The sequence below is a fragment of the Drosophila bipectinata genome, chromosome 2R (genome assembly GCF_030179905.1).
Source record: "Drosophila bipectinata strain 14024-0381.07 chromosome 2R, DbipHiC1v2, whole genome shotgun sequence".
In the NCBI taxonomy this organism is placed as follows: Eukaryota; Metazoa; Arthropoda; class Insecta; order Diptera; family Drosophilidae; genus Drosophila; species Drosophila bipectinata.
Window position 1 is genome coordinate 12,023,612 of NC_091737.1, and position 23,543 is coordinate 12,047,154.

Sequence of the window (23,543 nt, forward strand, 5' to 3'; positions counted from 1 at the left end):
TTTATTTATTTTAGGAGCTCCTTTGGTCCCCTTTTTGAGGCCACCTCAGTTTCCAAACGATTTCAATTACAGCCAATTAAGCGAAAAATCGGCAGCGACAGCGGCAGACAAAGAACCTCACATACAAATTGCAACAAAAAGCCAAAAGATGCTAACACAGGCAGACACACACCCCCCTAAAATCCACCCACCACCCACTCACACACACACACTCGCGGAGAGCCGTTGGCGCTTTGCACCTTGGCGTTGCAAAAGGGAAAACTTTTTATTCAGTTTTCCACTCGCGCTTTCCTTGCCCCGAAGCCTCATCCTTAATGCGGCGAAAATGTTAAAACAAACAAACAAATAAATTAGTGTTCAATCAGCGTAATTTCTTCGACTATGCAGTCTGGTTGCCACACCCCCAAGTGAGTCCTTGCAGAGAGAGAAATTTTGAGGTATCTTAAGGGCATAATCTAAGGAAGATATCTATCTGTAAGGTACCATTAAGAAGACAACATGGTACTTTAAGATCGATGTTTACTTAAAAAACAAAATCTATAAAATCTTAAATCAATTTTAAAATATAAAAAAAAGACACTTTTAATTAATTAATATTTTATTTACAGTGTAAGGATACTCAGCCAAGCATGTTTGCCTTTTGTCTTAGGGCCTGATATGCGATTGTAACTTTGGTTTCAATTGCAATCCAAGACGGCACGAGGTCGTATTTGGGGGCGGTGGGTTGTATGCAAGTCCCTGTACAAACTTTGCACCCTTTGCAGTTAGTTGTAAGTAATTAAGCGAAGAAGCACAACAAGGACGACGAGGACACCAGGGGGAGCAAGGACTATAAAAAGAAGTAGCAAACAAACGAAATTTTCGGTAATTTGCTTAATTTGAATTCGAATGGAGGCAGCGATAGGAACGGAGCTGATTCAAATCCAGCAAGGGGGTTTTATGGGAAAATAAATGGAAATAAATTATTTTAAAGACATTAAGTAGTTTGTTATTATAGGAGGAGGAAGTGACAAGCTACAAAATACTACTCCTGCACTGCTTGACTTGCAAACATTGCACTGCTTGCCAGACTACTAATAATACTACTCTTCCTATCGTTAATGTTTCTACTACTACTGCTACTACTAATGCTTTTACTAAAAATACTCATTAAGAATCATAATCATTATAAGCTTTTAAACTTTAAAAATAACTAAAAAAAATATTAAGGCTGTAAAAAAAACATCTCTTAGTTAATCATCGTTGTATTTAATATATTTTTTTTTCAGTTGGGCTAATATTTATTCTTAGAACCCTTCCCACTCCTCAGGAAACCCCCTTTTAAAAGTGGGAACACTTTTTTAAAGACATTGTAGCGATAAAATATCTCGCATCTTTCACTCGAACATAAACTCTCTGAGCAGCTCATGAGATACAAAATCCGCATAGCGGTTGAGTGGTAAACTTATCTATTCGATAAATAGGGGGATTCCAAGTGAGTCATAACCACAGGGAGAAAAGATATAATTTTGTATTATTTTATTTAAATGCTAGAATACCTCCATCTTTAGATATTCTAGTCTAGATTGCTATAGATACATTTTTGTTTTGCCTTACTAGATATTATTTTTCTTTCAGTGCATGACACCCACGCATTTTCTCCAGCGATCTCTCTCTCTCTCTTTGGTTGGCGGTTAAGAGAGATATATTTATCATTTTGGGGAGCTGTGTGGTCTTGGGGAGCTGTGGAGCTGACTCAGATTGCAATAACCGGAGAAACACGAAAAAGACGTCACCGTTGCGTTGAGCTCACGATGATCCGATTTGGAATTCTGATCTCCCACTCGTGGCCCCTTTTCCCCCTCCTGGCTCTCGCCAGTGCGTCAAACTGGTTTGGCTTTTGGTTTTTGGCACGGATCGGCGTGACTTTTGCTTTATTTATGCCAATTTATATGCATTCGCCGGTCTCTGGGTGATCGCGTGCGCAGAAATTATGGTCTTAATCTTGCCGTTATTTCTAATTAGATCAGGGTGGGACTTCTGGTGCATGCTTTCTCCTTCTAACAATTGCCCCGGTCGTCCAGGCCCCTGGGTTATGCTGCCAGTTGGCGAGCCAATCCCTGTGCCCGTTTCTCAGTCGAGATCTTTTCATTTGGCGACCTCCTTTTCCTTTTTCTTAAAGTTTTTTTTTTTTTTTGTTTTCGCTACCGGTTACACACCCTGTCCAAAAGCCTTGAAACACGTTCTTGAGCTGGAAACGGCAGGGATTGGAACGGGGATCAGGAAGGGGTGGGGCAAGCACTGATCGGTGTGGGGTGAGTGGCGGAACAAGGAACAGGCGCAAAAGGTGTATCACAAACGAGAAGCAAACCCGTTTCAATGCCGGCTCTGGCCCTGGCTATGGCTCTGGCTCTGGCTTGGGCTCCCCAAAAACTGATTTACCTATACTATTTAACACACCGGGCACGAGCACTCGAAGAAAAATGGACTCACAGCATCAACAGTGAGAGAAAAAGGGGGTATCTAAGTCTAAAAGATATCTGGGTTTTAATATTCAAGATATCTTTCTTCCATACTTTATAGATATTCAAACTTCATAAATAAAATTCAAATAAAATACAAATATAGATACAAGATAGTTCAAGGTAGAGATGATAGATTAAGATAGAAGATTTAAAAATAAGTACCCTATTTTATATGTATTTTTTAATTTTATTTCCTCTATTTAAGTATCTATAAGAACTTATACTATTTTTTCTCTGAATCGATCTCGAAAACCTTACTTTTGTGTACTTTAGCCACTCGCCTTTACGCTACCCGCCTACCGGCAGGCCCTCCTCCTGCTCCCGCAGCTTCCAACCTCGATTCCCAAACTTCAGCTTGGTCAGCAGAGCAGCAGCTGAGTCGGCGGCGACGTCTGCGCAACTTTTGATTTTGCCTGGAACCGGTTTTGAACGGCGATCCAGTGCGAGTATCTTTCGGCTCGCATTTTGTATCTGTATCTGTATCTGTATTGCAGACGCAGGCTGCCCACAAGGCTGCTGCAGCCACCCGATAAATGTGTTGTTAATGATGTTTTCAAGATGTGCTCCAGTGGGCGTTTTGGTTACCAAGAAAAAAAGATGTCATTTGAAGATAATTTCTATAAGTAGAAAGATGAAAGATCTTGAATAAAAAACTAAACTATGATCATTTCGGGGTCGTTGAATGACAGTATTTATTATGATGGATCTGGTTGGTACTAAATTCCATTAGTATGCATGTTTATCAATTAGCCAGCTTTGGATTTTATTAATTATACATATTTTGCCACTCTCTTAAACATTTCAAAGTTGGCAATATTTGTATTATTTGTGTTTGTGACACACCGCCCATACACTCCACTCATTGTTGTAATCCATTGTCCATAATTGACGACCTGAAACCTTTCACTTGCGTATGTATGTACCTCCGACGGCATCCCCCCTGGGCCCCCGGATGATTTTGTTCATAAACTCCGATATCGGATCGTTTAAAAATAGTAAACTCACACACACAAGCATCTTCTAATGGTCTTCTAATAATAAGCCAGCCAGATACACATAGTGTGGAGCTAAAATCATTGCGGGGGCGTTTCTAGTCGGGTCGCTCTCTCCATAACCCCTCCACCGCTCCATTAATAGTGTATCTGGCTTTCACATGCCTGGTTCTCCTTCAGCTTCATTTCTCGTTCTTGCAATCGCTTACATTCACTTTTTATTACAATTAACCTACACACACACATTGAGAGCTCCATTGAGCCCACATTTGGGTGTACTAGTACAAAGTCCTCCCTCCAATACTTTTAATTGCCATGTGGGGGGTGGTGATGTTAACATGTTTTTAGGTTTTTTTGGTTTTCGATTCTGCTGCCAAAAAAAAATCCAAAAAGAACATGTTAAATTAATGACATAGAAATGTCAAGAAGACTCTTGGCTCTGAGACTCTGTGCGTTACATTTTTCTATTTCTGGCCCTGCATTTTGGGTATATACTATACACATAAGCTATATATGTATATGCCGTTATGGATGATGCATTTACGTAAATGATTTAGAACATATTGAACACATTCTGAAGGTGACATTGACAGAGCGAGAAAAGTTCTAATTTATAGAGTTTCTATAAAAAAAATCTTAGATATCTTATGCATCCATATTGTTTAAATATAAAATTTATTATCTGCCTCGATGAATGCAAATTGGCCCGAAAAGTCGAAATATAATTAATACAAGTTGCTAGCCGGCTTTATGTTCCGCAACCTACGGCAAAAAAAAAGCTAAACTGTCTGACTACTTTTGGCCAGTTAACCTTTTAGTTGATTGTCAACTCGCCCACTCCCCCTGGCGCCCCTCCAGACCCCTCCAGAAACAGAAAAAAATACAAATAAAAACAAAAGAAAATCCCCCCCTTCTTGAAACCACTCGAGGCGCCAAGAAACTCCAATTGAGATAATCCAATAAGAGGGAGCACATTTTCAGAAGAGAGAAAGTCGAGTCCAATACTCACCACTCTCTTTGAGTCAGAGAGATGGAGAGAGTGTCGAGTAACTTTTTGGTGGTGAATTTGAATTTTGAGTTTCCACTAAGCCGCCAAACATTTTCTTGGGGTTTGATTTGGGTGGAAATATTATTTTAAAAAGAGGGTTTATTTAAAAAATCTATATATTTTACTAATAAAACCTACCTATTTTTAAATAAAACTTTAACATTTAAATTGTTTACCTCAAAACAAGTCAAAACAAATCGCTCTTTTCGGTGAGTTTTTGAGTGTCTTTCTCTGGCAATCTCTATCTCTAATTGAGCCAACTGCAGTGTATTTATTAACCGGTAACTTTAACAGGGTAATGATATTAACCGGGTATAGGGATAATAATAAAGATATTGGTATTATAAGGATAAAAAAAAAAACAAAACTCAAAACAAAGCCAACATGACTCAATGGCCCTATAAAAAATAACGGAACTTCCGAATCCAAATCCAACCAAAAGATACGAAAATATCTGTAGGATAGCCTAAACAAATATCCATTAGTATAGTGGGATATTTGATCCTAAAACCCAAAAAAACCGATCGAGTAAGAATGTATCTTCGTCTTCCTAGTGCTTGGTGGTGGAACGATTCTCAAATGAGTTATTGAGCAAGAGCGCGCGTATCTGAGTGAAATTTGTATCTGAATTTTTGCTCTCTGGACTCAAGCTTTCGCTCACCGAGTATGAGATTGTTTTGGTGTCGTATTTAAGAGATACATTTAGAGCGCACTTGCCATTTGCTGTTCGGCGCTCGCGCGTATTTGTAGGAAGTACCTCCGAGTTTTGTTGGCCAGAAGTGCTACACAACTGAAGCATTCTACCAATTGAATCGTCTACTTAACCGTACTCCTCAGGTCAAAGCAAAAATAGGTGTTCAATTAACGCGTAACAGTGAGCCGCCGGCAAGAAATAAACGTAAAAAAAAAAAAATTAAGATTATTATTTGAAAAATCGAGCGTTTCTGCCGGAAAAATTATTAGCAGCGCTAAGCGAAGAAAATTTTTTGCCCAGTCACCGCAAAACGATTTCTGCAAACGCCGCCAAGAAGTAATTACAATAATTTCCAGCGAATTGTGCAACCAAACAACAACAACATTTTTCAAAAAACGCGCCAAACAAGCAAAATACATTTAAAAATTCAAAAAAAATTTACCAAAAAAAAAAACAGTGTTGAAACGCATTCTATCGAAGTTCCGGAATATCGGAAATACTTGTCTGATAAACAACAACAATCAGTTTTTGACAGCCGCGTGTGTGCCGGTGTGTGTGAGTGTATCGGTGTGTGTGTGTCTGTCTGCTTTTGACAGATAAAAGTTGTCGCAGGAGAGTCGTTCGGCCGATACGTACAAGCCAGAAAATTTATTAAAAAATAAAATATAGTGCAAGCCAGGCCGCAGAGAAAAGTCCATTGTTTTTGCCGGCAACGTTAATGACGTCACGTCGTGCCACGGCCAGCATTAAAGCCAACAACAACAGCAACCGCAGTATAGCGCGTGTTTAGCAACAGCAACAACAATAAAAGAGGTTAAAAATACATTACTACGGCCAAGTTGAGGAAGGAGTCAAGACGGGCAGCAGCTTCAACAACTTTACCAACAACCAGAAGCAGCACCAGCAACAGCAACAACAAACAGCAAGTCAGCTGGACAACCGAAGGTGTTTATACCAAAAAGATTGTTGGTTTTTTGTTTTTTTGTTCACTCTTCTCCACTCCACTTCTATTTTTGTTTAATTTTGTTTTTCTCTCTCTCTTTTTTTGCGCCTCAATCTTAAAACTCAACTTAAGTTTTTTTCTCTTCCCATTCCCCATCTTGGGGGCCCCACAGTCTGTGGTTTTGTTTGTTTTTGTTGTCGAAATTTTGGGAGCTGGCGAGTGAAAAGACGGAAATTCTTGGTTTTACTGTAGGAAAACGGTCATTATTTAGGGAAAGTTATTTTGGCCAAGTCAAGAAAAAGTAGGCAACAACAAAATTATGACATTTTCAAACATATGACTTTGATTTTTAATAGCAATCTGTTAATAAAAAAAAACTTGCTTAATCTGCTAAAATAAAGCACTGAGAGGCTTAATAGCCCAAAAATCAAATTGAAATTGAGGCTAATGAACTGTGAAATAATAATTAAAATTCCACAAATTGCCAAAACCGAAATTCGTCAGTGAATTATTGGCATTTTCACATACACACATATAATTTGTGGCAGCAGCCTCTAGGAATATAGCCTTTATATAGTATTTATTTTCAATATATTGTGTTAATTAACTGTGTTAGAAAAACCGTGTACAATTGTAATGCAAATTTAGCAATTTTTATTCTAATACCGGTTAAGGCCTAGGCCACGAAAATAAACAAAAATCCAAGCCACATGTGATTACAGTCAGTTTCATTACCATTATAGACAGTGAAATAATGAATATATACCCCGAAACACTCTATAATTGAATTAATAGCCTAAATAAATTGTTTTCATAGCTCCTCGAGCTACATTAATGACTTCAGACTGTGGAACTGGGAATAATGTGATTACTTTCTTGAACGAAACTGATTCAATGATCTGTTTAAGAAATTAGTTTTATTTTTTATTCGAGACTTGGCAGTTGGCACTTCTGTAACGCAGTGTAGTTTTAAAGTTTTCGTAGCAAAGTCACGTTTTTTATGCGATTCCGTCTGCTAACTCCACCCAATGGCCCATTAAATTGATGTTTATTTTGAGTTTCAGCTGCAAAATAAGATTGTTATTATAATTTTCCAGATTTGTTACATTTTCCCTCTGGTTGAGATATGCAAATTGAATTAGCTCTGCCTAGAAACTCTGACACATTTCGCTATTTTTCAGAGCATCGACAAAAGTGTCAAAAATTTGTTGCTGCAAAAATATGAGTCAAAGAAATCGTTTGGAAAATGCCAAAATGAATTGTTATTTCTGTCCATTTGCCCAACACACTCTGTCAAGTCATTCACTTTTTCACTGCTCCCCACATCTTTACTCAAAAGAAAAAAAACAAAAAAACCTTAAACTAAAAATGCCACGAAAGGCTGAAAGACTTTATGCCCCAAAGATGAATTTTTTTTTTGTTGTTGAAGGAGAATGGGACGCGGATGGAAACTTGAGGACTGCTGGCATGACTAATCGATTCGATTTTTCGCCAAAAGTCATGCCGCAAAAAAAAATAGTCGTTGTATGTGTGTTTGACTTGTAGTACGAGTGTTTTGTGCTTTAAGCTCTTCTCAATAGGTCGTAAATATTGGAAGAAACCCACAATCCCCCGCTCCGGGTGTCGAAAGTGTGGAAAAATCACTGTTTATTTGCGATTTAAGTTTGATGAGAGATGACAGCCCTCGAAAAAAGGTGACCGAGTTCAAACGAAAGGTACTCCGTACATATGCAAAAGGTCTCTCTTAACCTGAGACAATACAAAGCGAACTATTCATAGGAAAACATTTCCATTAACACCAGGAAATCTATTGAAATTTCCATTTCCAGAGGCTGCTGTTTTATATCTCGAGTCGATTTTTTGCATATAAACATTTTGGTTTCCTTTTCTAAGATTTTAGTTCTCCCATTTTCTGGTTTTCATCTTTATTTTTTTTGATATTTTGAAACATGTGCTCGTGTCTTTTCCTTTTCTAAAAATATCCAAACTTTTTCTCGCCTGCGTTTAGTTTTCTATATTTTTTGTATTTTTGTGTTTTGGCTTTTTTCAATAAGCTGGGGAGCAGCTGCTGCTGGCAGAGACGTTGGCAGAGCCAGCAAACAAGTCGAAAAGAAAGAAGAAAACAAAAAACAAACAATATCTATGTATCTTGTATCTGTTTTTGGGAGAATTTAGAAGAGCAGGGTGACCCAAACTGGCTGGAACCGAAAACGCTTTCGTCACAGAATCTCTCACAGAAACCTGAAGAACAGTAGTAGAAGCTTTTATTTCCTCAAGATACTTATTTAGGATTTCAAATAGTTTTTAAATTTGATTCAAAAACAGATTCCAGAAAGCTGTGTCACACCCTGTCTCGGCTCTTCTCCAAGCACATGCCAAAACGCAACAGAACCGAAAAAGAAATTTTTGAACGTGTTTCGTCGGTTGTTCTGGTGTTGTTGCTCGAGTATCTCTGGCATCTCCCATAACAAGCGACAGCTGCCGCACATTTTGGATGTATCTGCAGCTGTGCATCCACACAGGCGCAGGTATACCCGCACACAGATACAAAGATATTCGGATATATACATAGATACAACATTCTCCTCCCTCCCATTCTACCGCCCACTTTTTGGCAGCATTTTGGAAACTGCGGCGTTGCAGTCCAAAAATAAGTCCCTATTTTCCTCACATGCATCGAGATTGTGTGGCAGAGAGGCCAAGTTAACGCTTTTGAGTAATACTGCCTGTCTGTCTGTCTTTAACCCTTGACTGGCCCTACGGCCGACGCACAATTGAGATCAATTGGTCGCTGAATTGATTGTTTAACCTTTCGAGGCGTGTCTGCAATGCGATTATGTCGACCAATTAGTTCAAAGATTAACTCAATTTTTGAGGAATTTTTAAATGCCTCTCACTCTCAGTCTCAGTCCGAGTCACTCGCAGACGCTAAATATAAACAAAATTAAGTTTTGCCAGAAAAAATTAATTAGGCACAGAAATCTATGAAATTCGTAGTGCTTCCTCTTGCCCCAAGAGGACTGTGTGTCGGTATTCGTAATTTGTATTTCAATCTTTGTGTGTGGCGCTCTCGTATTTATAAGATAAGCAAAAGTTTATGAATATGCCGAAAAATAGTATATGAGAGCAATGGAGCGACCGAGAGCCCCAAGATTGGCGGCGAGCCTCGCTCCCAATATATGAATTTGTTTTTTGTTTTATGTTTTTGGTTTCCCTCACTCGCCTCTATTTTTTCGGCTTCCTCTCTCTTTCGTTTCGTTTTTATATAGATTTCCGACCTCTGACGTAATTACTGGTGATCGCGTTTTACGTCCAAAGAAATTGATTTGTGCTTGTGTGAACCAAAAATTTGAATATGAATCCGCCAGATACACAAACGTGACAGTCAATAGATTCAATAGGGCCGAGATCAGGTGGAAAAGTGGAAGCTGTGACCGGGACTGGGACTGGGGCAAGGTTTTCAATGAAATCGAAAATTTGAATCAAAGATGACGTATCTTTTCAAAAGTATCATTATCTCGAGAGCGATCCACAAGCTCTTCCTTATCGAATCCGTTTATTTACTCTTGCGGCACGCTTTGTTTTTCCCTCCAACCATTAGTCATAATTATAAAACCATATATAGACCGATCGTCGGATCTTTTTAGCACCAATTCGAAAGCCTCGCCACATTATTTAACCCCGCCTTATAAGGGACAGTAGCCCGAAAGATGCAATCTTCAGTGAATATAAATGTATTTCTTTTATCTAAAAGACAACTTTCGAAAAGATTTCACAAAAAAAGAGCACTAATAGCTGTCAATGAAATCAGTCAGCGATGTGTCTCCAAAAGTTAAGATAAATCTAAAAAGAGGAAAGCAGAAAAAAAGATAAACATTTGCTGCCCACGCATCGTGTACTGCCAAATTAATTAGCCAAGTCAGATGGATGACAATGAGAATTAATTAGCCAAGTCAAAACTCTATTTTTGGAGCAGTTTTTTCGGCTGGAAGAATGAGCCAAAATGAAGCTGTCGCTTCTTAGACAACCCACCTGCATGACATAATCCCAAGCGACCCGAACATTTAACCGATCACCATATATAGCTGACATTTAAGACTTGTCTTAAAAAATGGTTTTTGTTAAGGTTCGTTTAAAGACAGTAAAGATTTCCCTCCACTATAAGTTCCACGTTGCTTGTAATTTTGCAAAATATTATATAGAGTATAGGGTGATTCTCTGTTTTATCTAATCGCATTTATTGATAGCAGCCCCACAACTTCCACTTTCTGCACTATCTGGTTTTCACCCATTTCTTTCACTTTTTTTTTATGGGCGCATCGTTGAATATATGTGTCATACCTCCGGGGTGAGCCCTGAGTCTTTATTCATACAAACATATACATATATATCTTTTGTTGGCCGTGTTAGAGGAGCGTTGTATAATGTTGCAGAGCCACCGCCGTGGAGCGGTTACTGACCGATGTCTTGCTACGGCTTCGCTTGCGTAAATGTTTCTTTAAATGCATTAACTTGTCGCCCGCGGGGCAGGAGCTCAAAAGTCTGGTGTGCTGCTGTTGTTTTGGCCCTCTCCGGTGTTTCAAGCGGATTGTGTTGTATGGCTTTAGTCATCATAACTTTGGCCCGCACGGGTTAACTTCGCCGTGAGCCGTGAGTCGGCGCTCGGCCGCTCCAGTTGATATAGTCGCAATTCTTTATGACTTTCTGTATATCTAAAAAAAGCGAAAAAAAACATACTGCAAATACAATATATATGAGCCCACATATATGCACTTTCACAGGCAACTGTTAAACGACTGCGTTCTAGTTGTTAGGTTTGGTCGTCTTATCAGCGGAACGCTCTCGATTTGGTCGGTATGTCAGTGGTTGTAGTTTCACGTAATGTGGGACATGGGGCATACATATGTGTTGGGGGAAAATGGATGGGTGGATAAGTTATTGGGGGCTGAAAATTGATAGGGCTGGGTACTGGGTGCGAAATGAATCGATATGTGCTCTAGATAAAAAGAGCTACCACCAAGCCCGCACAATATCAGTTCATGCAAATTAGATTGGCGGACAAAAAACCCAAACTTTTTCACCTAAAATACATATTTGTGTCAGCTGTCTTTAAAGAGTTATAATCCAACCATTTCTACAATAATTTGATAATCTAATCTATTTAATTATCATTTAATAGATTTTGTTATCAAACCAAACAAACGTATTCGTATTTTCGAAATAATTTATATGAACCATTAAATTTGAACTTCATGGAAATCCTTTATTACTCATTTAAGTTGAAATCATAATATTACATTAACTTCTAAAGACATTTCCTGCTCTGAATGTTATCAAGAATTTAGTTAATGTGGAAACACCCATTTTGGGTTGAGAATATTAGTCCCAGATGCAACAGTAATTGCCCAAAAATTTATACATTTTATTTTTAATAGCACAGCTGCTTTTGGGTGTTGACTCAGCTTACATAAACATCCAGTGGAAGCTGAGTATGAAATGCGAATGTGAACAAATATTTAGTGGGCTTGCGTTAACAATTTTAGGAAATTAACAGTTTTTTAATCTTCACTCTCTCCGGGGGCTTCTGGTCGCAATGATTCTCCGGGCTTTCGGTTTTTGTCAGACTAATTCAACCTTCAAAAAAACACTTTTTGATACGAGACCAAAAAACCAGAAAGAAAAGAAAACAAAACCTACGATCAAAACTTGTTGAACTTGTTTTTCGTTTGGGGCCTGGGTCCGCATCAATTTGCATCGTTTTTTTGTCCGGCGGTTATGTATTTTTTTTCACTTAATGATTTTTTAATAACCCCAAAAATCGCCAAGACGAGTGTATCCTTCTGTCTGAAAGCGGGCTGAAGGTTGCTTGTAGGTCAGCGGATGCATCGATCTGCGGATTATATGTAGATATATGCCCACACAGCACGTCCATATCGTGGCGGAATGATGGCAGGAGAGCCTTCGATTATTCTTGGCCCAATTTCACGTCTAAACACTATTCGGAAGTTTATTTTCGTGCAGCATTTTCCACACCCGCTTCTGACCATAAATTTTCGTACTGCGTCAATGACACGGCTGCTAATTTTCTGTAGCCGTTTCGATTTCGATTTCTGTGCCTGTGCCTGTATCTGAATCCGTTCCGTAGCTGTTGGCCATAATAGCTTCTATATATTTATTTTTCTATATCGCCTATAGCCATAGACTGATGCCCCAGCCACGTCCGCTTGTGTGGGCGTCCCGTACCGTCCCGTCTGTTTCAGTTTCAGTTGCGTGTTCTTCATTTTTCCGTGTGTAAAAAGATTTTTTGGTTTTAGCCGAAAAAGTTTTCAAGAATTATTTTAATACATGCCATAAACATTAGCCCACACACACACACTCAGACTCAGTCATTCATGATGGGGCTTCAATTTCTCAGCTCATAAATTAAGTTAGAATTTATATCTTTGGAAATCAAGTTGAAATACGGAAAAGCAATTTGCAGCTGACATCATGCGGACGTATCCACAAATCCATATACTAACAAAAATTATAGATACCCACACACAAGTCTGTTGTGGTGTGTATATATACTCCATAAAGTTCATTAATTGTCTTTTCTGGTATCTTTTCAAATTGACTCGACTGAGATAATGTTGTGTCTATATGTGGTGGCGATATCTTTTGAAATTCCACCCGCTAGATACGCAGTTTGTGGATTATTTTGGAAATTATTAATGATAAACTTATAGTTGCAAAATAATCACACTATTTATCATACATATATATTTTTGTGGTTTTCAACTGAGAAATAAATAAAAACAAAGTCCGCAAAGCTCTAATAGATTTCTTTTTCGAAAAACTTTGATTCATTTGCCGTTGCAGTGATAAGATAAGATTAAAAACACACACACCTCCCCATTCTAAATATATAGAGGCACTAAATAACGATAAAACTCAACAAAAACAAAAAAACAAACTCAATGCTAATAAAAAAAAAAACGAAATATTAATATCACATTGTGTGCCGTCATCGATGATTGAATCATTACGAAATTCATATTCACATTTCTCCTCGATATGCCAACTCTAATGTCTCACCCAGTTATTTGATGCATTTAATTTATTTATATTCCATATATGTATGTATGTATAACGATTTTTTTTCAGTACTTAGTAATGCCCAAAAATAATATTTAATATTCCGTAAGAGCGGTAAGTGCGTTTATAAATTTATTCTCCTCTGCTATAAAAAGAAATTTGCAAACTGTGAGATAGAATACGATTCTCTTGGGCGGTGTCTCTCTCTTAAATGTTGCTTTGGCTAAAATTTTAAATCAAATAATTTATTTACCAAAATACCTAAACTGCTAAAACACCGCTGGGCTGGACATGGAGATACACGAGTAATATACAGTATACATATGTATCTCTGCGAATACTTAGTGCACTTTAGTTGATAATATTTATTCGTAGTATTAATTTTTATTTGGTCTATGTGCATTGCGCTGAATTGCTGATTTAGGGGCTAGGCTTTATGGCTATCAGGCTATATGGCTATTAGCTCTTGGCTGTCGGATCTTGGCTATATCCCCGCGCCCCTCCAGCAAGCTGCAAACTGGACGCCAATCGCTGCTCACGCTCTATATATAAAACGACCGGATATATCTCTGTGTATATGTCTGGTGAAACTATTTTTAGTGACTATATCATAAGTTGTATGAACGAGAAATTTTATTTTGCACACCATTCGCTCATTTATCCTAGGAACTATACATACATATACCTAATAGTCTATATACTGGATATGTCTGTCGACTGTCTTTTGTTTGTCTTATCATTTGAGCATTGCATTTCTGCATAAACCACCATAACTCAACCGATTTGCGCATTACTAACCCCGAAAATATATATCAACATGATCAGTTTCCACATCACGCATTTATATTTAGAGTCGCTCTGTCTCTCTCTCTCTTTATATATCTATCTCTCTTGCTCTGTTTACTATCTGTCCCTGTCTTTCGCCATTTTATTTTTTTTTTCTGTCTTGGACTTTAAACCAAGTTGGTATGATCCTAAAGTTCTATTCTCTCTTTTATTCTCATTTCAGATAATGTAAAATCAGCTTACACACAAAAAAAAAGCAGTTAAATAAAAGCAAAAAAATTAATAACTGCGTCTATCTATAGATCTATAAAAAAACACACACACACATCTATATATAAATATTATAAATAAGCGTTCGATTTGAATCAAAATTAAAGCCCAAGCTATCAGCTATCCCCACAAGCTTTGTAATCCAAAAAACGCTAAAGAACAAATCGATAAAACTGAAATCATACCATCTACTATAGATGCTATATGCTATATAATTATATAGGTGCTGATCTGTGCTCTCTTGAATCTTAGTGTTTTTTGTGTGTGTGCGTGTCGCGGACAAGAGAAGATTTGCAAACAAAAACATTTTCTAGTCGCTAGGCTATATACAAAAAAAAAACTATACAAAATCCAGCTAACCCAGATCCGAATAGCTATATCTGTATAACCCCGATATACACACGATGGCCAACGTTGTCAATATGAACAGCCTGCTGAACGGCAAGGATTCGCGCTGGCTGCAACTGGAGGTCTGTCGCGAATTCCAGCGCAACAAATGCTCGCGCCAGGACACCGAATGCAAGTTCGCCCATCCCCCCGCCAATGTGGAGGTCCAGAACGGCAAGGTCACCGCCTGCTACGACAGCATCAAGGTCAGTATTCCCCAAAAAATAGACCAAAAAAAAAAAAAAGACCCACCACTCCCCCAAATACCACACCAATCCTCTATTGCTTCGTGTGACTCGTAGACCGTAAGCTTCCAGTCTTTTGATTTCTCATCCCACAATATATTATATAATCCTAAGATAAAACCAGTACCAACTCCCCCCCGCCTCCGAATTAGGGCCTCGACGAAAACTGATCTTGTCTCGCTTTTGTTGTTTGTGCTTCTGTGCTTTTATGAACTCCATTTTGTTTTGGTATCTCTGTGCTTCTATATATCTTTAATACACACTTTACCTAGTGGCTGTCTCTCTAAGTGCCTATCAAATATACATAATATATATCTTTAAAAAAAATGATATAAATAATGCAGCTGAAGCGCCGGGCTGTGCTTGAGAGCGCTGAGGCTTCGATTTAAAAAATTAAATCTTAGTTGTTGTGTGTGCGCGTGAGTGTGCTTGAAGCTTGAGTCTTGGGTCCCGAGTAGAAGGCTTTAGCTTTTGGCTTACAAATAAGAGAGTTCCACCACCAATCGATAGCTAGATTATCAGATTATCAGATATCCTGGGAAAACCATCAAAAATTACTGCTAATCAACCAATTGAATCGATTTATAAAAAAACAAAAGAAATAACTGAAATTCTTGTCACCGTTCGAGTGAATTTTAGGCTACACAACTCTTAGACATGGACGACTTCAAGGTAAAGCCCTTTTTAATTAAATAATTAATATAAGAACTTAGCTTTAAGAGAAACGAATACCTTTGTTGATCTTTTCGTAACGTCCTGACCAAAAAAAAAGTATCCTGCCAAATGAGAGGCAAAGAGGATTCTATTTTCAATGAATTTTTTCAGGAATCTGTAAACGAAAAAAAAAAGGCAACGCGGAAAATTAGTAGGGTCGATACAAAAGGGTGAAAGGAGCTCTGCTTTCACAGGACAATGGCCAAACGAGAACTTGCAACACAAAAAATTGAGCTGCCTATTTGGTGTTTTTTTGTGGAAGGAAGCTTTTTGTTTTTACCCGCAACAAACAAACAACTGCCAAAGAATGGCAACATAAAGTGGAGTATTTATGTATACTACATAATGCTGACAAAATGCCATCATCATCATCATCAGTGGCAAGAGCAGGACTAGGAGATGGGACAGGAGCTTGGTGGCACAGCTTCACCATCAAATTTGTGACAGCATAAAAAATTACGTTTTGAAAATTTTCGTCGCCGGTTTTAGGCGTTGCTCGCCAGCCGCTTGTTTGGCCAACGGTCCTTTGTTATTTCAACAAAAACCCAAAGCGAGTCGGTCCTTAAAGTTGGGCATAGTTCGTCCTTTTCGCCCCAGCTTTCCCCAGCTGTCGCTCTTGAGTCGAGTGTGCAAACAATAGTTAAAACTGATGTTTTGTAAAGTAGCTCGTTGCCTTTTTTCTTTGGGCTTAGAGGAGGTGAGTAGGCGTTGTTAATTGAGCCACTGGATGCTTTAGGAAGGTCCTGGCTCACAAGGATATTTGCTTATCAGTCCTTCATAGTTGATTATCTTTATTAAGATGGCTATCCGAGTGGCTGAGCTAGTTACTCAAAAAATATCTGAATTATTTCTGAATTTATTCAGTAAGAATCTTCGGTAAAGTCAGCCCGAACATTTCCAATTATCTTTGATGGATCATTAGGAACGGGTCAGTTTTGGGCTAAAGTTTTTCCCCAATGTCATGAAAATCTCATAAGCCTTTGGCAATTATCCGAGACCACAGCTGCGTGATAAGCGAGTTTTGGCTGAAGGATCCGGTATCCTGAAAAAGCGGCACCAGCTGCAAGCTGGAAATGGAAATGGAATAACCCCACACACAGGCACATAGTATCCTACCCAGTGACCCTTGGGCGCTTGTAGTTTTTGCCTGGCTGGACGGGCAAATAAAGCTCAGACATTCATTGCCCACAAATTAATTGTGTTATCCTATTAATTAACTATGCAGTAAAGTTGCCGAGCAATTTCGTTCGCCGAGCGTTCTGCTTTCTCCCCAGCATTTCCCTTTTATTCCAACTTTTTTTTTTTTACCTCTTTTGAGTGCTGTAATTGTAGGCGAGTGTGTTTGCACTCATTTTCACCTCTTTTTGTCCCCTCCGAGTTATACCATGGGGTATACTATACTTTAGTACCGGGTGTGTGTGTGCTTGACACACAAAACGACCTGGGCTTAAATGTTTAACGAACTTAAGCGTGGCAAGTAACCAGCATGTAGTATATATTTATAATGGCCGCCAGTTCGAGGACGAAAGGCCTATGTACGAGTCCTTAGCACTCTCTCTCGGTGTGTGTGTTTAAACTTTTTTTTTTCTCAGCGGCCGCGACACTAATTTATTGCTAGGTTGCCGCAGTATATACTTTCAAATGCCATATCCCCACAAAGAACAAACTATACTCGCAATTGGGTCAATGTTTAGGGGTTTTATAAGCGAGATATAGTTTTTCAAATGTAGTTCTCCAAACTGTCATCATAGTCCAATAGCTCTTAGTTCAGCAGAGCGTTTCTTTTTTCGCTTAGTGACCCCTGACCCTTTTGGCCAAAATTGGCATCATTTCATTGGCAATTTCCCCTCAATTTAATTTGGCCACAATGAGCCGGCTGAAACTTTAAAAGCCACTCGGGAAGCGACCCAGAGCGAAATAAAGGGATCCGCTGGATAAAGAGTGAAAGTGAGAATAGCAAAGGGGGGGTTTCGGGAAAGAGAAAAATCGCATAGCCACAACATAAAACATTTTCCGGTTTATAATTTTCTTGTCAACACAATTTTCACGCCATGCACTGGCGCTGTGCAATGGCCACGGTGGAAAGTCGGTCCCTTCTCTCCCGATCTGTATTTTTCTTCCCTTTTTATACTCAGGCCCCCCTTCCTGAGAGTTTTTCTGGGCTGCCGGTCGACTGGTGGTGCCACTTTATCCGGCGTCCTTTCGCCGCTTCGCGCGCTTTTGCTACTTAACCAACTGTAAAGCTCTCGGCCATATTGTGTGGCACCTTATTTTTCTATTATATTCCCAACACTGCCACTGGAACATATTTTCCGCGTCCCCCCCCCCTCCCCCTTCCCCATTTGGTGGCGGCAACAAAAGTCAAGTTCCCATGCCATGCAAATTATGGTCGAAAAGGCGAAAAGAATGAAAGAAAATGGCGCCCCGCAAAAAGAAAATGAAAATGGCAACTCTTCCGCTTAAAAAAGTGTGTGTGTGTCAGAGACACTCTCATACACACATATTTCTCTCTCTATATATATATCCAAGGATTGAAAACAAAGGAGACTACTTTGACATCTTTGGTCTTTGTGGCTCCTCGGGGGCTTTCCGCTCTTGTTTATTCCAATTTTGTAGTTGACGCTTGAATTTCCGCGCCCCGAGCCTCCTCGGAAATACTTTGGTAATTAAATTTTAAAGACAACAGGATGCTAGAAAAAAAAAGACTGAACTTTTTGCACAGATTCTGCCCACTCACCCACATTACTATACATTCAATGTCATCCAATTATTTTTAATTCCATTATAAACCGTCTCTATTCTTCGTTTCTTCAATTCTTCAATTTGCCATGAAAAATTGTCGGACAGCATTGAAATCGATAATAATAAGCAGAGCAGATGGCAAAAGCAACTTAATGTACAAAATAAACCCAAAAAAAAAAGAAAAGTAAATCCAATTTAAATAAAACTTCTCAGAAAATGGGAAATATAGCGAACTGAAAGAGGAGAAGATTCTTCAATAGTTTCCCCAAAAAAAAATAGTAAAAAGCAAAATAATAGAAGCAATGGAAATGTAAAGAAATAAGTGAAAAGTTTGCGGTGAAACCTACACAATTCATTCGTCCTGTCGCCTTGCAAGAGTCTCCTTTCTCCTGGCATCCCTCTGCCGGAACGTGACTGCAAATCGAGCGGGCGAGCGCATGCCTTAAATAAAATAAATGGCACATTATCAATATAAACAAGAGGACGTCGCCGAAGGAGTCGCGTACGCGAGTTGCAAGCGTAAAGTTGTTAAGTTACTTAAGCCAACAAATGAAGCGAGCCAAGATGGAGTGAGCAAAGCGGGCCTTTACCCTCCGCCCCTTAGCTGGATTCCCAATTCCGCAGTAGCATTTCTCTCTGAGCCAGTCACGAGCCTGACAAATTGCACTTGGGCGCCAGACTACCTCCTGCCAGCCGAAAAAACTTTCCCGTTCTGACCAACAAACAAGCGCGCCTTCCCGCTCCAAGGCGCCAATTTCTTTTCATATGGCCTTTCAAGACAAAGACAATGGCAAACAAAAACTAATGCCCATTCGGGATGAATATAAATGCGAGCAAGGATTCTATTCCATTGAATTGAAAAATGTCGCAAGTTTCCGTTTCCCTGCGAGAAAGGCTAATGCAGTCGGCGACAGCAAAGTGTCAAAAGTGCATATGGAAATAGCGCCCAACAAATATATATTTTTCGCTTTTGGACCGGCAATTTCATTTCGCCGACATATTGCTGGATTATATATTCATACAAGTGCCAATCAGAAGGACGCCGACCGGAGACAGGTGACTTTTTAGGCCATCAACTTGCCTTGAGTGTTGGCCCGACTTTTCGATTGAAAAATCTGGATTATTGGATTAACTTGGAATGCTCTAATGCCAGCGAAGTTTTTAGGTATTCATGGCATTTCTTTTCGACTCAGTTTTGACGTCAGCCAAGTCATTTGAAAATTAATTAAAAGCAGCGAACAATAATGTGTAAGTAATGGCTCTTCAGTTGGGAAATAAATTTCAGCTTGACATTAAAGATTTTTCTGCGCTTTAAGCCACAACTCAGACTGCCAGACAGCTAAGCGTCAAACTTAGCGCAGAAAAAAAATATATATTGGAAAAAAAAGGAGAAACACCGACCGTTTCCAACAAAAATCGAGATCAATAAAAACGTCATTCAATTTATTTTCCATTTTTGTGGAACTCGCGAGCGAAATGAGACGTGTGTGGCAAGGAGGGAGGGATCTGGAGGCAGGAGGAGCTGCCAGGACTGAGGAGGGCCTAACAAATAATGGCAGACAGAAAACCCAATAAATTTAAAGAAGAAAAGCCAAGCGCTTGGGACTCGAGCAATGACTAACTGCATGGCATGGCATGGTATGGCATGGCAGGACGAAAAAAGGATATGTGGTATACCGGCAACCATATGTGTGTGCGTGGTGTGGTGTGGTGTGGCGTCTCTGGAAGTGGGTGCGAGTGTGCTTGGGTATATCAAATAACTTTGACTTTACACATTATTAAACCGCAATGTCGTCGACGAGTGGTGAAATAAAGCGAGACAAACAAACAAAGCAGCGTCACATTTGTAAGGATTGCAAAAGGACGACACGGAGCCACAATGCAGCTTGCAGTACAATCTGCTCCTGGCTCTCTAGCTCCTGCTTTTGGTCCTGTTGCATTTCGCGTTGTCCTACGCTTGACAAACTCGACAAACAATTGTCAGCCATGTCGCTACTCCTTCGCCTTCGCCTTCGCCATCTCCGTGGATGCCAGAATGGCAGTTGCCAGGCTGGTGAGTCCTTGGCTCGGGCTCCTTTGTCTTGACTGTTGCATTTTTGAAGCGAAATTGATTAAAGCCGGGCACAGCAAATTGTTTGCCCTGTAAACTTAAAGCCGTTCCAATGGACCCAGCTCCTTGCAGAGCTCCTTTCTTTTTCTTTTTCTTTTTTGAGTCCTGAGACTTCTCTCTCTTTCAGTCAAGTGCCGCATTTTCTTTTGCCTCGGGCGTTGCGGCAAAGTCAATGAGTGGCAATATGCCACCAATAATTCAGGTCACGCGAGATGTTGTCGCTGTCCTTGCAGCATGGTCGTAGGCTAGGAACAGTGGTAAAGGTTCTGAAGGATATCCTTTATAAAAAATATAATATATAGAGTATACACTTAACAAACTTTATGATTATGAAGGTCTTATTAACTCTTGTAACCTTAAAAAAATAATGAATAAAAAATTCAAAAGTTTAAAATTTAAAATGCTACCACTGTGGCATCATCGTCTTCGACTTAGTGCCAACGTCATTCGCTGCCTTAAAGCCCCCACATTGCCTGCTTTCTCCGCCTGCCACGCCCACTCTTTCAGTGCCTCGTGGCGTTTGGGAGTATTGTGGAATGTTCTATTGCCGTTTCGGTTTTCTTGTTGCTGTTGCCACCGATGTTGTTGTCGCACACATCCGCATTGTGTGCTCCATTGTGTGCTGACGTCGTTAGGCCATCTTGCTGGCACTTTGCCTCAGTCGCCTACTAGCTCCTGCTCCTGCCCAGGCTTTTCTTCTTTTGCTGGTTGGTGGCTGCTGCAATTTTAATGAAGCTGCGGCATGCGGCAAGCAGCGCCTTCGAGTTGCACGCGCCATGAAGCAACTTGCGCTTTTTATGCTCCAGGATGAAACGATGATGGCGGCATGGGTTAATATGGGGGTTAAGGCCAAAAAAGGGCTGACTAGAAGGAGAGTGGGGGGACTGATGATGATGCCCCGGTTGCCATTGTTAAATGAGCTCTACATGACAGCTGCCGTTTTGGGTCGGAAACTGCAACTCCATCTCGGTTCTCTGCAGAGACAAAATTGAAAAATTCAATTCAAGCTATTTGGCCAAGAAACAAGTATTCCCCCGGCTTCCAATTATAATTTCTCTCAGTGCCCTTAACGAGAAATTCAATTTCTCTCTACGGCTGGTCAAATTTCGAGACTGTCTGTCAATTGGGATTGGAAGTTTTCTGGCCCAGGCTGGCCTGACTTGGGCTAATAAATGAAAATCCACAGAGAAGAGTCTGAGGCTGAGTGGGGTGAAGAAAGGATAATACTCCCTTTAGACTTCCGGAGCGTTTGCCTTTTGAATAAATGCCATAATTTATGGTCAAAAGTTTGCCTGTGCACACATTTTGTGGCAAACACTTGAAGCGCAGCTATTTAGAATCCCCTCAGCTATTCCCCGGGCTGGTCATTTGATGATGATGATGACTACATGGGATCCATCTCCTACTCCATTTGGCCATCTGCATTTCGGCTCCCTCCCACTGCAGATTTTGCAGTTCATCTGAAAAGTTTGCTCGGTTACATTTCGGTGTCCATTAGTGTAATTTAGAACTCAAGTCCGATAGACTAGTAGGACTCTGGCTATGGTTCTGCCTTGGTCTCTGTCGTCTTCTGAACATCAGTAGATGGATGAAAATAAAAAAAAGGCTAACCGAAAAATAGAAAGATATTCAATTTACCTAATAGTTTTGGGATGGCGCTCAGGGTCATCAAATTACAGAGGTGCCGGGGCGGACGGACGACGGACTAAGGACAAATAATATGGGAGTAGGGCAGGTGCTTATCATATTCCTGGGGGTTGGTTGACAAACGTTTTCGGGACTAGTCGCCTTTGGCTTTGTTTGCCCATCTTACGCTCCCAGTCTCCCGATGGAAATCAAATGAAGCGAGGAGTGGAGGAGTATAGGAGTGGAAAATGCTAATCAACAATGAAATCGATAAATGTTTGAATTGTGTTCGGAGGCCGACCTCTCACTCCCTAACTCCCCAACTCACTCGCCTCCTATCGACTGTTCTCTTTCTATTCCTACACTCCTATACAGATATATATATATATGTATATTTGAGAACAAAAAGTGAACAATGAAGACCAGGAATACTCGTACTGTCGCTTACACATCGCATTTGCATATTATGAGATAGACAAAGACCGGAGGTGGGGCCGAGAGTTCATTGGAATTTGTGTTTGGCAAAGGAAATGAAATATTTTCAATGAATAAAACTAAAGACTGTCATGGGAAATTGGAGTGATAGATAAAATTAAATTACTTCAAGGATCCACCGCAGGCGGGCTTGCTCCTATTCATATTTTAAAGAGTTTCTTAAAGCCAGCTACCATCGCTCCATCATGGGATTACTTCCGTCATTTGGAAATTTTTTCGCACATATGTGTGTTCGTACGCAAAATCAATATCGAAATCCGAAGCTTAGTACCCCCTCCAACAGTGACAGCACAATTTAAGTTCCCTGGCCAAAATCAACAAATATCTTCCTCCTGTTCGATATATAAATTTTCTTTTTTTTTGTTGTGAGAGTTGAGGAGAAATTGAAAATGCGCAAAGCGCCTGTTTAAGCGTTTCAATTGATATCCATCAGCAAAGTGGCGCAACAGCAGCAGCAGCGGCGGCAACAAAAGCCATCCTGCGAGGGGTAGAAAAATAGAAAATCAATTCAATCACGCTTATCAGGGACTAGAGAAGAGCGAGAGCTCATCGACAAACGTCATCGGCAGAATCAGAGAACAGAATCTGGAATCGGGGCTCAGTTCGGGTGTGGGTGTGGGATTGTGCCACCCAGCTATCAGAGTTCTGGTAGTCCGAGAGGACTGCGGAAAAAAAATTACAATTCAAAAAGCATTTCGGTATGTTTACTGCCGCAGCACAAAGTAGGCGACTACTCACACCCGCCTCTGGGTGGAGAAAAATGGCGACAACAATAAAAATCTAAATGGAACTAGTCACCGCCCCCACAGACAAAATCCCATTCGTATTCGCTATTCGCCGTTCGCAGCTGAGAATGATTTACTGTCGTTTGTTTGTTGTCTCTGCCAAACGAAAAGAAATACTTTCGGCC

At 39.9% G+C, this 23,543-nt stretch overlaps 1 protein-coding gene across 17 annotated transcripts in view; it reads left to right on the forward strand.

Annotated features, from left to right (window-relative positions):
- The window catches only part of mbl (muscleblind), a 113,308-nt gene that overhangs the window by 4,972 nt on the left and 84,793 nt on the right, over positions 1 to 23,543 (forward strand). For 15 of the 17 annotated variants that reach the window (XR_011442440.1, XR_011442441.1, XR_011442442.1 and 12 more), the window contains exons 1-2: positions 5,266 to 6,183; positions 14,268 to 14,907. Coding sequence is in view for 13 of the 17 variants with exons in the window: in XM_070278771.1 (XP_070134872.1) it covers positions 14,719 to 14,907 (189 nt within the window). In the remaining 4 variants the exon portion in view is untranslated. Of the gene's footprint in view, positions 1 to 5,265; positions 6,184 to 14,267; positions 14,908 to 23,543 lie in introns of those variants that run through there. The other 2 variants (XM_070278766.1, XM_070278770.1) reach the window with 2 other exon arrangements.